Source organism: Pogoniulus pusillus, chromosome 7, assembly GCF_015220805.1.
Source record: "Pogoniulus pusillus isolate bPogPus1 chromosome 7, bPogPus1.pri, whole genome shotgun sequence".
Taxonomy (NCBI): domain Eukaryota; kingdom Metazoa; phylum Chordata; class Aves; order Piciformes; family Lybiidae; genus Pogoniulus; species Pogoniulus pusillus.
This window is the reverse complement of record NC_087270.1, coordinates 40,785,121-40,799,342: the sequence shown is the minus strand read 5'-3', so window position 1 is coordinate 40,799,342 and position 14,222 is coordinate 40,785,121. Positions and strand designations below refer to the sequence as shown.

The following is a 14,222-nucleotide window of genomic DNA, read 5'->3' as shown; positions in this document are numbered from 1 at the left end:
TAGCACCCAGCCCTCAACAAGCAACCAGACCATGGCACTAAGTGCCCCAGCCAGGCTTGGCTTCAACACCTCCAGCCACAGAGACTCCACCACCTCCCTGGGCAGCCCATTCCAATGCCAATCACTCTCTCTGACAACAACTTCCTAACAACAGCCAGCCTAGACCTGTCCTGCCACAGCTTGACACTCTGTCCCCTTGTTCTCTTGCTGCTTGCCTGGCAGCAGAGCCCAACCCCACCTGGCTACAGCCTCCCTTCAAAGATCACATTGGCTGATTCTCTGCTCCACAACCTCCCTGGGCAACCTGTGCCAGGGTCTCACCACCCTCAATGCAAACAACTTCTGCCTAACATCCAATTCCAATCTACCCTCTGCCAGTCCAAACCCATTCCTCCTCCTCCTCCTCCTGTCATTACCAGACCTTGTCATTAGTTCCTCCCCAGCCCTTCTGTAGCCCACTTCAGATCCTGGGAGGCCACTCCAAGGGCTCCTGGAAGCTTTCTCCTCTCCAGGCTCCAGAGCCCCAACTCTCTCAGCCTGTCCTCAGAGCAGAGCTGCTGCAGCCCTCTGAGCACCTTTGTGGCCTCCTCTGGACTGGCTCCAACACTTCCATGTCCTGCTTGTGCTGGGGGCTGCAGAACTGCTCCCAGTTTGACGATACCCAAGTGAGAGACAGAGAGAGAGAGACACTGTGGTAGAGATGGAAGACACCACAAAGAGTTGATCCAAAGCTCTGCAAGTTTCAGCTGCAGAGGAGGAGAAGCACTTCCTCAAGAGAGAAGAGGTGACTCCCTTTCAGCCAAAGAGCAACAATTCTTTGGGGAGAACAGAAAAGCCCTACACACCAGTCTGAAAAGCCTCCTCTGCTTATCTGTCTCGCTGCATCTCTGTCACCAAGAGCCGCCCTTACCGCAGCCTGAACTGCACATGAGCATCATGAGCAACATCATCACCTCCCAACCCCTCCACCCCAGTCCCAGCTAACTTCTGCTGAGCCTAGCAAGTACAGTTTTGCTCTGGCAGCCACAAGAAGCACAGATGCAGCTGGACTTGGCAGCTCAGGTCTGCTGGAAGGTTCTCCAAGCTGTGGCAGTGAGAAGGAGTTTCCCTCGCTCTGTGGATCTCACCTTTGCTGGTTTCACTCTCTCGGACCAGGAAGGAGCCAACTTTGTTACCAGGAGACAACAGCAGCCGTTCAGCATCTTTTCTGCTCAGGGTCCTGAAATACCACCTAGGGGATAGGAAAGGTAAAATCACTCCTTGAGAGGGATCTAACAAGCAGAGAGGAAAGGCACAATCATTCCCTGAGAGGGATCTAACAAGCAGAGAGAAAAGGCACAATCATTCCCTGAGAGGGATCTAACAAGCAGAGAGGAAAGGCACAATCATTCCCTGAGAGGGATCTAACAAGCAGAGAGGAAAGGCACAATCATTCCCTGAGAGGGATCTAACAGCCAGAGAGGAAAGGCACAATCATTCCCTGAGAGGGATCTAACAACCAGAGAGGAAAGGCACAATCATTCCCTGAGAGGGATCTAACAAGCAGAGAGGAAAGGCACAATCATTCCCTGAGAGGGATCTAACAACCAGAGAGGAAAGGCAGAATCACTCCTTGAAAGGGCTCTACCAACCCTGGATTCTTTCCAGGTGCTTTGTTTTGTCACTGCCACAATCTGAAACTGAGAGGAATTTGTAGCAGCAAATACGGTTTTTATCTGCTGGGGAGTGGCAATAATCGACTGTGTCACAGAATCAAGCAGGCTGGAAGAGAGCTCCAAGCTCATCCAGCCCAACCTAGCACCCAGCCCTGGCCAAGCAACCAGACCATGGCACTAAGTGCCCCAGCCAGGCTTGGCTTCAACACCTCCAGCCACACAGACTCCACCACCTCCCTGGGCAGCCCATTCCAATGCCAATCACTCTCTCTCACAACAACTTCCTAACAACATCCAGCCTAGACCTGCCCTGGCACAACTTAAGACTCTGTCCCCTTGTTCTCCTGCTGCTTGCCTGGCAGCAGAGCCCAACCCCACCTGGCTACAGCCTCCCTGCAGGCAGCTGCAGACAGCAATGAGCTCTGCCCTGAGCCTCCTCTGCTGCAGGCTGCACACCCCCAGCTCCCTCAGCCTCTCCTCACAGAGCTGTGCTCCAGGCCCCTCCCCAGCCTTGCTGCCCTTCTCTCAACATCTTCCAGCACCTCAACATCTCTCTTGATTTGAGGAGCCCAGAACTGGACACAGCACTCAAGGGGTGTCCTGAGCAGTGCTGAGCACAGGGTCAGAAGAGCCTTCCTTGTCCTGCTGCCCACACTGCTCCTGAGCCAGCCCAGGGTTAAAAAATGAGATGTGTGGCTAATCTAGGCAGGATTCTGATTTAGAGCTGTTCAGTCATAAACCTGCAGATGGTAGCCTCGTTCCAGTGGCTCCTCAGCCAAGTGCAGGCACCAAATGTCTGACTCTGTGGTTCCTCTCCTATTGAGCAGGATTATTATTGCAACAACACTTCATCAGTAGGGTAAATCTGAGCTGTCTCACAACAGTCTGAGTTCCAGCAGAGGAACACCACGGTTCAGTCACTTGGCCTTTATTTCACAGAATGCCAGGTTGGAAAGGACCCCAAGGATCATCTGGTCCAGCTTTACTAGGTGACAGTGTAGTTGAAATGAGATGGCCCAGCACCATAGAAGCAGTCAGGGTTGGAAGGGACCACAAGGAGCAGCCAGTTCCAAGCCCCCTGCCATGCCCAGGGACACCCTACCCTAGAGCAGGCTGCACACAGCCTCACACAGCCTGGCCTTAAACACCTCCAGCCATGGGGCCTCAACCACCTCCCTGGGCAACCCATTCCAGCCTCTCACCACTCTCCTGCTCAACAACTTCCTCCTCACCTCCAGCCTCACTCTCTCCACCTCCAGCTTTGCTCCATTCCCCCCACTCCTGCCACTCCCTCACAGCCTCAAAAGTCCCTCCCCAGATTTTTTGTAGCCCCCTTCAGATGCTGGAAGGCCACAAGAAGGTCACCTGGGAGCCTCCTCTGCTCCAGCCTGCACAGCCCCAACTCTTTCAGTCTGTGCTCACAGCAGAGCTGCTGCAGCCCTCTGAGCATCCTCCTGGCCCTGCTCTGGACACTCTCCAGCATCTCCACATCCCTCTTGTCCCAGAGGCTCCAGAGCTGGCTGCAGTACTCCAGGTGGGGTCTCAGCAGAGCACAGCAGAGGAGGAGAATCACCTCCCTGGCCCTGCTGGCCAGTGACATCCTTGCAGTGGCAGGTAAAGCTGTTCCCTTAGCTTGCTCAGAGAACAGCACAGCAGTGTTTGGCCTTGATGGGCTTGCAGACTTACTTCTCCTCTTCCAAGCTGTCTACTTGTGCGACGAAGTTGCTTGGGATGTAGCCTTTCCTCCCGCTGCTCAGGGACTTGGCCAACCACCAGTCCCCCTCGCTGCAAAGCAAGCAGAGGAGAGTGTGAGTGCCTGGAGGAGGTTTCATCACAACCTAAGCCAGAGTTTATGGGTTGGGTTTTTTTTTTTCACTGCAAACAGGCCAATGCTCCTTAAACCTTTCTACAGGTCCCTCTTTACTTCCCCACCAGTGCTGGTCCCTCAGGGACTTCTGGAGCTGACAATGTCTTACCACGAAGTGATCACAGCCTCCAACCACTGCTCTGTGTCCCAGGTCAGAGGAGAGGAATTTGAGTTACCATGGATTTACTTTGCCTCTTGCATGGGGCCATCAGGGCTTCCCCTATCTGCTCCTTCCACCTCACTGCTTTACTCCCCTACCACTGATTCTTCCATCAGCCATCACCAAAATCAACCCAGAACTCTCTCCTGCCCCATGGATCCCAGCCAGCAACATCAGGGTGAGAAATATCCCTTCTGAACACCACCTTACAGAGAGGTCAAGTATGGAGCAGCCCTAGAAGGACAGATGACCCCCTGAAATCTGCATCTACTCTGTTGTGGAGTGTGTAAATGAACTATCAACCTCTTCTCTCCTGAGTTTGAGAAGAAAGTGAAATGAAACCACCAAATTCTGTCCTTTCCTCTGACTACACCCAACCCACATCCTTTTAAATAGCACCATTAGCACACCATATGAAGTAGGAGCTAGGTTATTGTTATTCATGCTAATTTTGCACCCAGCAATTAAAAAACCATCTCAGCAGTACCCAGGCAGGGATAGTATCTGACTTGAAAGCAGCCTGGACAAGCCTAAGCAAGCAGCTGACACCTTGCAGAGAAATGAAAGTCCCCAGAGCCACACTCTGGACAAAGCTGAAGCACAGGCTCAGCCCTGACCAGTTGAAAATTGGTGTCTCATCCCAAGGTCTACCCTTTCCAAGCTCCACCATGTTCATCTTTGAGCTCCTCTTTGGCAGTAGGTCACTTACTTGGAGAGGATTTGGAGCTTCTCCCCCTTGACCAGCTGCAGGTCGCGGTCACTCGAGGCACTGAAGTCATACAGTGCAACCACAATCAAACTATCTGGGAGAAGAAGCAACAACACTGAGTCCAGTGAGGTCCCTGATGAGGAGGTGATTCACACTGGGGTGGCCAGGACTTTTCATGCCCCACAAGCAGAGGCTATCCCCCAAAAGCCAAGCTTCTCCCCCCTACCACCACCACCACTCCCCCAGCTTTCCTGCCTCTGCCTGGGGGCTAAGCTGATCCACCAAAGGGTTTGCTGTGTATGTGTTTTTCAAGCACTCCAGATCCCCTTCCACACACAAAATCCAGCGTGTCAGCAGGTGAAAATGGTTTGTGTGGAATAAGAAGGGTCTTGAATAACCTCTCAGTGCTTGGCTTGAGTTCTACACAGTGGTAAGTTAAAAGTGCTGTAGCGTAGTTTCCCAGGGTAGCTCTAGGAGTTGAGTCTTTCTTGATTGAAAAAGGTATAAAGTTATCTCCATTTCAGTTATTTGAGCCCATTTCTGGGATTTAATGCCCCAGATCTACAGGTGCTCTGTGTCTTGCCATCCCTTTTGTACACTTGCAGACATGCCACCATGTTAAAGCTAAGTTGTCACCTTCAAATCATCACTTCTGTAGGATCTGACTGCTCCATTTGGCTGAAATCCATCAAATCAAAACTGTTTTGGCTGGAAGAGACCAACTATTAACCCAGAGCTACTGAGTCACCACTAAACCATTTCCATATCTAGACATCTTTTAAATGCCTCCAGGGCTGGTGGCTCCACCACTTCCCTGTTCCAGGGTTTGACAACCCTTTCCATGATGATTTTTTTTTCCTAATATCCAACCTAAACCTCTCCTGGTTCATCTGGAGGCTGTTTCCTCTTGTTACTTTGGAGAAGAGACCCAACTCCCCTCCTCATTGCAACCTCCTTTCAGGCAGCTGTAGAGAGTGAGGTCTCCTCTAAGCTTTCTTTTCTCCAGAAAGAGGAGAACAGAATCACTTCCAGGGATCCCTTTTCACTGGCCCCATGCACTTTGCATTCCTCAGAGCATGAAAGCAGTGTTCTGGATCTACTGTTTCTCTTGCAACCCACCTGGACTGAGGTTTTGAGCCAATCTGTCTCCTCCTCCCTTACTTTACCATGTGGCTTTTAATCCAGCCACGTTGATTGAGCCTAAATGTTGGCACAGCAAGATGAACTTTCATGCTCTGGTACGTGCTAGCCATGCTGTGGATCACAAACCCACCACTTGGCACATGTGTTACCAGGTTGCTAATCCATGCTGGAGCAGCCCTCTGTGGGCTGGAGCTGAATTTCTTCCCCAAAAGAGTTGTCAAGCCCTGGAACAGGCTGCTCCACCACTTGGTGGAGTCAGCATCACCGAGGAGATTAAAGAGAGGCTGAGGGATGTGGTTTAGTGGTGACCTGGCAGTGTTGGGATAAAAGTTGGGCTTTGGTTTTGATGAAGTGTTGCCTTTGCCTGCACAGGCTGTGCTGGTGCTGCTCTCTGCGAGGCTTCACAACCATTCCCTTGTGCTCTGGAGGCTCACAGCTGCTGAAGCAGAACTGAAAAGCTATGCAGGAGCAGCTCAGGCTCTGAAAAGAGGATCAGCATGCACACAGAAACAGTAAAAGCAAACCAAAGCACAGTGGTAGGGAAAAAAAAAAAGGGAAGAAAAAGTAAAGTGGAAAAAAAAAGACAGAAAAGGAAAGGGAGAGGAAAATTTAAAAGCAAAGAAAAAAAAGAACAACAAAAAAAAGGCAAGAAGGGGAAAGGAAAAATGAAAGGAAAAAGGAAGTGTAAAAGGAAAAGGGAAAAAAATAAAAGGAAAAAAAACAAAGAAAAATGAAAATATAAAAGAGAAAAGGGAAAGGGAAAGGGAAAGGGAAAGGGAAAGGGAAAGGGAAAGGAGAAAGGGAAGGGAAAGGGGAAGGGAAAGGAGAAAGGGAAGGGAAAGGGGAAGGAGAAAGGGAAGGGAAAGGGAAACGAGAAGGGGAAAGAGATGGAGATGAGAAAGGCAAAGGCAAAGGGGAAGAAGGAGAAGGAGAAGGAGAAGGAGAAGGAGAAGGAGAAGGAGAAGGAGAAGGAGAAGGAGAAGGAGAAGGAGAAGGAGAAGGAGAAGGAGAAGGAGGAGAAGAAGGAGAAGGAGGAGAAGAAGAAGAAGAGAAAGGAGAAGAGAAAGGAGAAGAGAAAGGAGAAGAGAAAGGAGAAGGGAAAGGAGAAGGGAAAGGAGAAGGGAAAGGAGAAGAGAAAGGGAAAAGGAAAGGGAAAGGGGAAGGAGAAGGAGAAGGAGAAGGAGAAGGAGAAGGAGAAGGAGAAGGAGAAGAGAAAGGGAAAGGGGAAACGGAAGGAGAAGGAGAAGGGGAAGGAGAAAAGGAAGGTGAAGGGAAAGGGAAGGAGAAGGAGAAGGAGAAGGAGAAGGAGAAGGAGAAGGAGAAGGAGAAGGAGAAGGAGAAGGAGAAGGAGAAGAGAAAGGAAAAGGGGAAGGCAAAGGCAAAGGCAAAGGCAAAGAAATGGCCAGAAGAAGAAGAGTAAAACGGCAGGCAGAGAAGAGCCTGTGCTGGAGGCAGGGTTTACGCAGTGCACAGGCTAATTCGCGCCCGGAGAGCACAGGCAGTCTGTTGTTAGCCTGTTTCAGAGCAGGCTGTCAAGCCACAGCCTCTCTGTGACCTTTGCAAACAGTGCCAGCAGCAGGAGAGCCAGCGTGGCCCTTTGTCATTCCAGATGAGGAGTCTCCAGGGCAGCCTGGCTTTTGCTGTCGGGTCAGCGTGGGAGGAAATGTAGCATTGGAAGCCCCAGCCCTGAGCAGCTCCCTTCAGGCTTGGGAGAAGGAATTGGAGATCCGTGAGAGCTCTCATCGGAGCCTCACTCTCCTGTGTACGGGCAAGAGGATGCTCAGCACAGGGGAGAGTGTTCTGAGGGCTTCAAAGAGTTTGCACAACCAGAGGCTGCCCCTGGGGTCTGCAAGTGTTTGGGCATGGCAATGGGGGGGAATGGAGCAAAGCTGGAGGTGGGGAGAGTGAGGCTGGAGGTGAGGAGGAAGTTGTTGAGCAGGAGAGTGGTGAGAGGCTGGAATGGGTTGCCCAGGGAGGTGGTTGAGGCCCCATGGCTGGAGGTGTTTGAGGCCAGGCTGGCTGAGGCTGTGTGCAGCCTGCTCTAGGGTAGGGTGTCCCTGGGCATGGCAGGGGGTTGGGACTGGCTGCTCCTTGTGGTCCCTTCCAACCCTGACTGATTCTGTGATTCTATCCTACAATTCATCTTAATTTTCAGCTGGGCTGAGTCTAGTCTGGGTGATTTCACAGTATCACAGTGTCACAGTATTATCAGGGTTGGAAGAGACCTCACAGATCATCAAGTCCAACCCTTTACCACAGAGCTCAAGGCCAGACCATGGCACCAAGTGCCACGTCCAGTCCTGCCTTGAACAGCTCCAGGGACGGCGACTCCACCACCTCCCCGGGCAGCCCATTCCAGTGTCCAATGACTCTCTCAGGGAAGAACTTTCTCCTCACCTCCAGCCTAAATCTCCCCTGGCACAGCCTGAGGCTGTGTCCTCTTGTTCTGGTGCTGGCCACCTGAGAGAAGAGAGCAACCTCCTCCTGGCCACAACCACCCCTCAGGTAGTTGTAGACAGCAATAAGGTCACCCCTGAGCCTCCTTCATAAGAGTGGAGGGGCAGGTAACACCCAAACCATCACAGAGACAAAAACCAAACAGGAGAGAGGGGGAATGAAGAAAAGCAAATATAGCAAGGACAGAAAAAAAGGTTTTCTGTGGTGAATAAATGTTACCACTGCCTTTTATTCCCCTTCTCAGGGTACACCTTGAGAAACACTGCACACTTAAGTGAGCCAGAAGAAAAGCTCTTTCTGCTTGAAGCCAGCAGGAGTTGCAGCAGGCTCATGACGAAAGTGACTCTTCCTGTCTCTGGGTCTGTCACCCCACTGAGAAGCAGAGCTGATAAGACTTTCTTGGCCTAGTTGATCAAGTTAGGTCATGAGCAGCTCCTCTGCAGAGAAGCTTTCGGGGCTGCTGGGAGCGACGGCTTTGCAGACAGTGCTAGCAGCCTGCAGACTTTGATTGTGAGCCAAAGACAGCTTGGCTTGGAGCTGCTGTCAGGGAAGTCAGATACCAGCTCTGTTTGCACAGGCTGAGGGCCAGCATGAGGGATTCACAGAAGTGATTCAGCCAGTGCTGCCCCATCGCGAATGGAAGAGCTTTGCAAGAGTCTCGCTCTGGAGCCAGGCTGCGATGGTGCCAGGGTCCCCCAGAGGACCATCAATTGGTCAGTGACAACTTGCACCAGATGTGTGGGCTGGCTGGGGGCACTGAGCTATAAATCCAGCTGAAAATGGGCCCAGCTTCCCATTTCTGCATGGCATGGGCTGGTTCACCGAGGTGAATGTGTCCTAGATAAGGATGCCTTCAAAACCACAGTGGCAGTGACACACAAGCCTCATTTGCTGCTGTCAGCAAGAGGGCTGCCCAGGGAGGTGATGGAGTTGCCATGCCTTGAGGTGCTGAAGCCAAGCCTGGCTGGGGCACTCAGTGCCATGGTCTGGTTGATTGTTGAGGGCTGGGTGCTAGGTTGGACTGGCTGAGCTTGGAGGTCTCTTCCAACCTGCTTGATTCTATGATTCTATGTCACAGACCTCCAGAATCATCCAGCCCAACCTAGCACCCAGCCCTGGCCAAGCAACCAGACCATGGCACTAAGTGCCTCAGCCAGGCTTGGCTGCAACACCTCCAGGCACAGAGACTCCACCACCTCCCTGGGCAGCCCATTCCAGTGCCAATCACTCTCTCTTGATTCTATGATTCTGTGATTCGAATCAGAGAATAGTTTGGGGTTGGGAGGGTCATCCCAACCTCCCTGCAGTCAGCAGGGACCTCTTCAGCTACATCAGGTGGAGATTATATTATCATAGAATCATAGAATTGTCAGGGGTGGAAGGAACCTCAAGGATTATCTAGTTCAAATCTCCCCTGCAGGGACACCTCACACTAGATCAGGTTGCTCAGAGCCACATCCAGCCTGGCCTTAAAGACCTCCAGGAATGAATGAGGCTTCCACTGCCTCCCTCTGCCATGGGCAGGGACACCTCACACTAAATCAGGTTGCTCAGAGCCACATCCAGCCTGGCCTTAAAGACCTCCAGGGATGAATGAGGCTTCCACTGCCTCCCTCTGCCATGGGCAGGGACACCTCACACTAAATCAGGTTGCTCAGAGCCACATCCAGCCTGGCCTTAAAGACCTCCAGGGATGAAAGGCAGGAAGGTGTCTCCTGGAGCATCCAGGCTTGCACTGCCAGAGTGCTTTCTGCCAAGCATCACTGAATGCTTTTTGCAGATCATTTCTGCTTCCCTTGTGAATAAAATACTAAAAAATATAGTAAATATAAAAGAAATAAAATAAACCTAAATGAAACAAAATGAACCAAAGCAAAATGAAACAAAATAGAATGAAATAAAATAAAAGCAAATGGAACAAAATAAACCAAAGCAAAATGAAACAAAATAGAATGAAATAAAATAAAATACATAAAATAAAAGCAAATGGAACAAAATAAACAAAACCAAAATGAAACAAAACAAAATAGAATTAAAAGAAATAAAATACATAAAATAAAAGCAAATGGAACAAAATAAACCAAAGCAAAATGAAACAAAATAAAATAGAATGAAATGAAATAAAATACATAAAATAAAAGCAAATGGAACAAAATAAACAGAACCAAAATGAAACAAAACAAAATAGAATTAAATGAAATAAAATAAAACTAAATGAACCAAAGCAAAATGAAACAAAATAGAATGAAATAAAATAGAATTACATGAAATAAAATAAAACTAAATGAACTAAAGCAAAATGAAACAAAATAGAATGAAATAAAATAAAATACATAAAATAAAAGCAAATGGAACAAAATAAACCAAAGCAAAATGAAACAAAATAAAATAGAATGAAATGAAATAAAATACATAAAATAAAAGCAAATGGAACAAAATAAACAGAACCAAAATGAAACAAAACAAAATAGAATTAAATGAAATAAAATAAAACTAAATGAACCAAAGCAAAATGAAACAAAATAGAATGAAATAAAATAGAATTACATGAAATAAAATAAAACTAAATGAACTAAAGCAAAATGAAACAAAATAGAATGAAATAAAATAAAATACATAAAATAAAAGCAAATGGAACAAAATAAACCAAAGCAAAATGAAACAAAATAGAATGAAATAAAATAAAATACATAAAATAAAAGCAAATGGAACAAAATAAACCAAAGCAAAATGAAACAAAATAAAATAGAATGAAATAAAATACATAAAATAAAACTAAATGAAGCAAAATAAACAAAACCAAAATGAAACAAAACAAAATAGAATGAAATGAAATAAAATGAAACTAAATGAAACAAAACAAAATAAAGTAAATTGAAACAAAACAAAATAGAATGAAATAAAATAAAATAAATAAAATGAAACTAAATGAAACAAAATAAACAAAACCAAAATGAAACAAAACAAAATAGAATGAAATGAAATAAAATAAAACAAAACTAAATGAAATGAAACAAAACAAAATGAACCAAAATGAAACAAAACAAAATATAATAAAATGAAATAAAATAAAATAAATAAAACAAAACTAAATGAAACAAAATGAACCAAAGCAAAATGAAACAAAATAGAATGAAATGAAATAAAATACATAAAATAAACCCAAATGGAACAAAATAAACCAAAGCAAAATGAAACAAAACAAAATAGAATGAAATAAAATAAAATAAAACTAAATGAAACAAAATAAATCAAACCAAAATGAAACAAAACAAACCAAAATAGAATGAAATGCCACAAAATAAAATAAACCAAAATGAAATGAAACAAAATAAAATAAAATCAATCAAAGCAAACCAAAATAAAATAAAATAAAACAGAATAAAATAAAACAAAGTAAAATAAAATGAAACGAAATAAAATGAACCAAAATAAATCAGAATGAAATGCAACAAAATAAAATAAAACTAAGTGAAATAAAATAAAATAAACCAAAACAAATCAAAATAAAATAAAACAAAACAACAGAAAACAAAACAAAATAAATTAAAACAGAATAAAACAAAATAAAACTAAGTAAAGTAAAATGAAACAAAATAAAACAAACCAAAACTAAACTGAATGAAACAATACAAAACAAAATAAAGCAGAATAAAACAAAACAAGATAAAATAAAAGAAAACAAAACTAAATGAAAGAAAATAAACTAAACCAAACCAAAATAAAATGAAACAAAGCAAAATGAAATGAAATAAAATAAAACACAATGAAACAAAATAAAATAAACAAAAATGAACCAAACCAAACTGCAATAAAAAAATGTAAAATGAACCAAAATAAAACAAAATAAGTAACATAAAATAGAATACAACAAAGAGAAACAAAATAGACCAAAATGAAACAAAATGAAGTAAACCAAAATGAAATAAAATAAACCAAAATGAAACAAAATGAAATCAAATGAACCAAACCAAAATAAAATAAACCAAAATAAATAAACCAAATTAAAATTAAATTAAATGAAAGAAAATAAAATTAAACAAAAGAAAATAAAATTAAACTAAACAAAATAAAATGAAACAAACCTAAAATAAAATGAAACAAACACAAAATAAAATGAAACAAACCCAAAATAAAATGAAACAAACCAGAATTAAGTAAATAACATAAAAGAAAATGAACCAAAATGAATCAAAATAAAATAAAATGAAACAAACCAATATAAACCAAAACAAAATAAATGAAACAAAGCAAATTAAAATGAAATAAACCAGAATTAAATAACATAAAAGAAAATGAACCAAAATGAATTGAAATAAAATAAAATGAAATAAAATAAAACAAAATAAATGAAACAAAAGAAAATAAAATGACACAAACCAGAACTAAATAAATAAAAGAAAAGGAACCAAAATGAATCAAAATAAAATGAAATAAAACAAAATAAAATGAAGCAGAATAAAATAAATAACATAAAATAAAATCAATCAAAATAAAATTAATCAAAACAACATAAAATGAAGCAAAGCAGAATAAAATAAGTAAAATAAAATAAAATAAAATAAATCAAAACAGAATAAAATAAATAAAGTAAAATAAACCGAAATAGAATAAAATGAATTAAAAAAAGAAACAAAACAGAATAAAATAAATAAAGCAAAATAAAGCAAAATAGAATAAAATTAATCAAAACAAAATAAAATGACACAAAATAGAATAAAATAAATAAAGTAAAATAAACCAAAATAAAATAAAATGAATGAAAGCAAAATAAAATGAAACAAAACAGAATAAAATAAAGTAAAATAAACCAAAATAGAATAAAATGAATCAAAATGAAATAAAATGAAACAAAACAGAATAAAATAAATAAAGTAAAATAAACCAAAATAGAATAAAATGAATCAAAATAAAATAAAATGAATCAAAACAGAATAAAATAAATAAAGTAAAATAAATCAAAATAGAATAAAATTAATCAAAATGAAATAAAATTAAACAAAACAGAATAAAATAAATAAAGTAAAATAAATCAATACAAAATGAAATGAATCAAAACAGAATTAAATGAAACAAATCAGAATAAAATAAATAAAGTAAAATAAACGAAAATAAAATAAAATGAATCAAAATAAAATAAAATGAATCAAAACAAAATAAAATGAAACAAAACAGAATAAAATTAAGTAAAATAAACGAAAATAACATAAAATTAACCAAAACAAAATAAAAGGAAACAAAATAAATAAAATTAAATAAAATAAATAAATTTAAAACAACAAAATAAAATGAAACAAAACAGAATAAAATAAATAAAGTAAAATAAACCAAAATAGAACAAAATGAATAAAAAAATTGAAACAAAACAGAATAAAATAAATAAAGTAAAATAAACGAAAATAAAATAAAATGAATCAAAACAAAATAAAAGGAAACAAAATAAACAAAATGAAATAAAATAAATAAATAAAAAACAAAACCAAAATAAAATGAACCAAAACAGAAGCAAATAAGTAACATAAAATAAAATAAAATGAAGTGAATCAAAACAGAATTAAATGAAACAAAACAGAATGAAATAAATAAAGCAAAATAAAGCAAAATAGAATAAAATGAATCCAAACAAAATTAAATGAAACAAAATAAATAAAACGAAACTAAATAAATAAATAGAACCAAAACCAAAGTAAAATGAACCAAAAGCAAAACACAAAGCAAAATGAAATAAGATAAAGCAGCAAAAGCAAGGAGAGAAAGGGAAAGGTTTTGCTTTCCTATTAGGTGCTGCACTTCTGCCCCCACTGCTTTTGCCTGCCTGAGCTTGCAGGGCTCCTAAGGCTACGCTTGAGCTGTTTGGGTGTTGGATGGGATGAAGCCGCCTGGATTTGGGGCTTTCCCTCTTGATTCCCTTGCATTGCCTCCTTTCCTGAGGCCACCTCAGCCAGCACAGATCTCTTGCAGGGCTCCTCCCAGCCCATGCTTTCCCCGCAGGACAGAGGCATTGTGGCAATTCAGGAAGCGGTGGAGAGGAATCAGAAGCTCAGCAGAGCATCGGTGCGAAGATCCTTCCGAAACTGGAACTGAACCCGGAGAGCCCAAATGTTTCTGAGAGCTGAAAGTGGCCAACGTGGTGCTGAAGGCATTTTTTTATAGCACCTTTCCACTTCTGCCTTCTGGCATGAAGCAGAAGTAGAAGCCACCCCCGTGAAGACAGCTTCTGCTGTGCAGGGT

The 14,222-nt window shown here is 42.3% G+C and overlaps 1 protein-coding gene across 2 annotated transcripts in view; it reads right to left on the bottom strand.

The window, feature by feature from the left end:
- BLK (BLK proto-oncogene, Src family tyrosine kinase) overlaps positions 1 to 14,222 on the bottom strand; it is a 53,539-nt gene that overhangs the window by 19,893 nt on the left and 19,424 nt on the right. For both annotated transcript variants that reach the window (XM_064146824.1, XM_064146825.1), the window contains exons 4-6: positions 4,392 to 4,485; positions 3,342 to 3,440; positions 1,128 to 1,231 (exon numbers count right to left, since the gene is read on the bottom strand). In XM_064146824.1, coding sequence (XP_064002894.1) covers positions 1,128 to 1,231; positions 3,342 to 3,440; positions 4,392 to 4,485 — 297 coding nt within the window. The remainder of the gene's footprint in view (positions 1 to 1,127; positions 1,232 to 3,341; positions 3,441 to 4,391; positions 4,486 to 14,222) is intronic.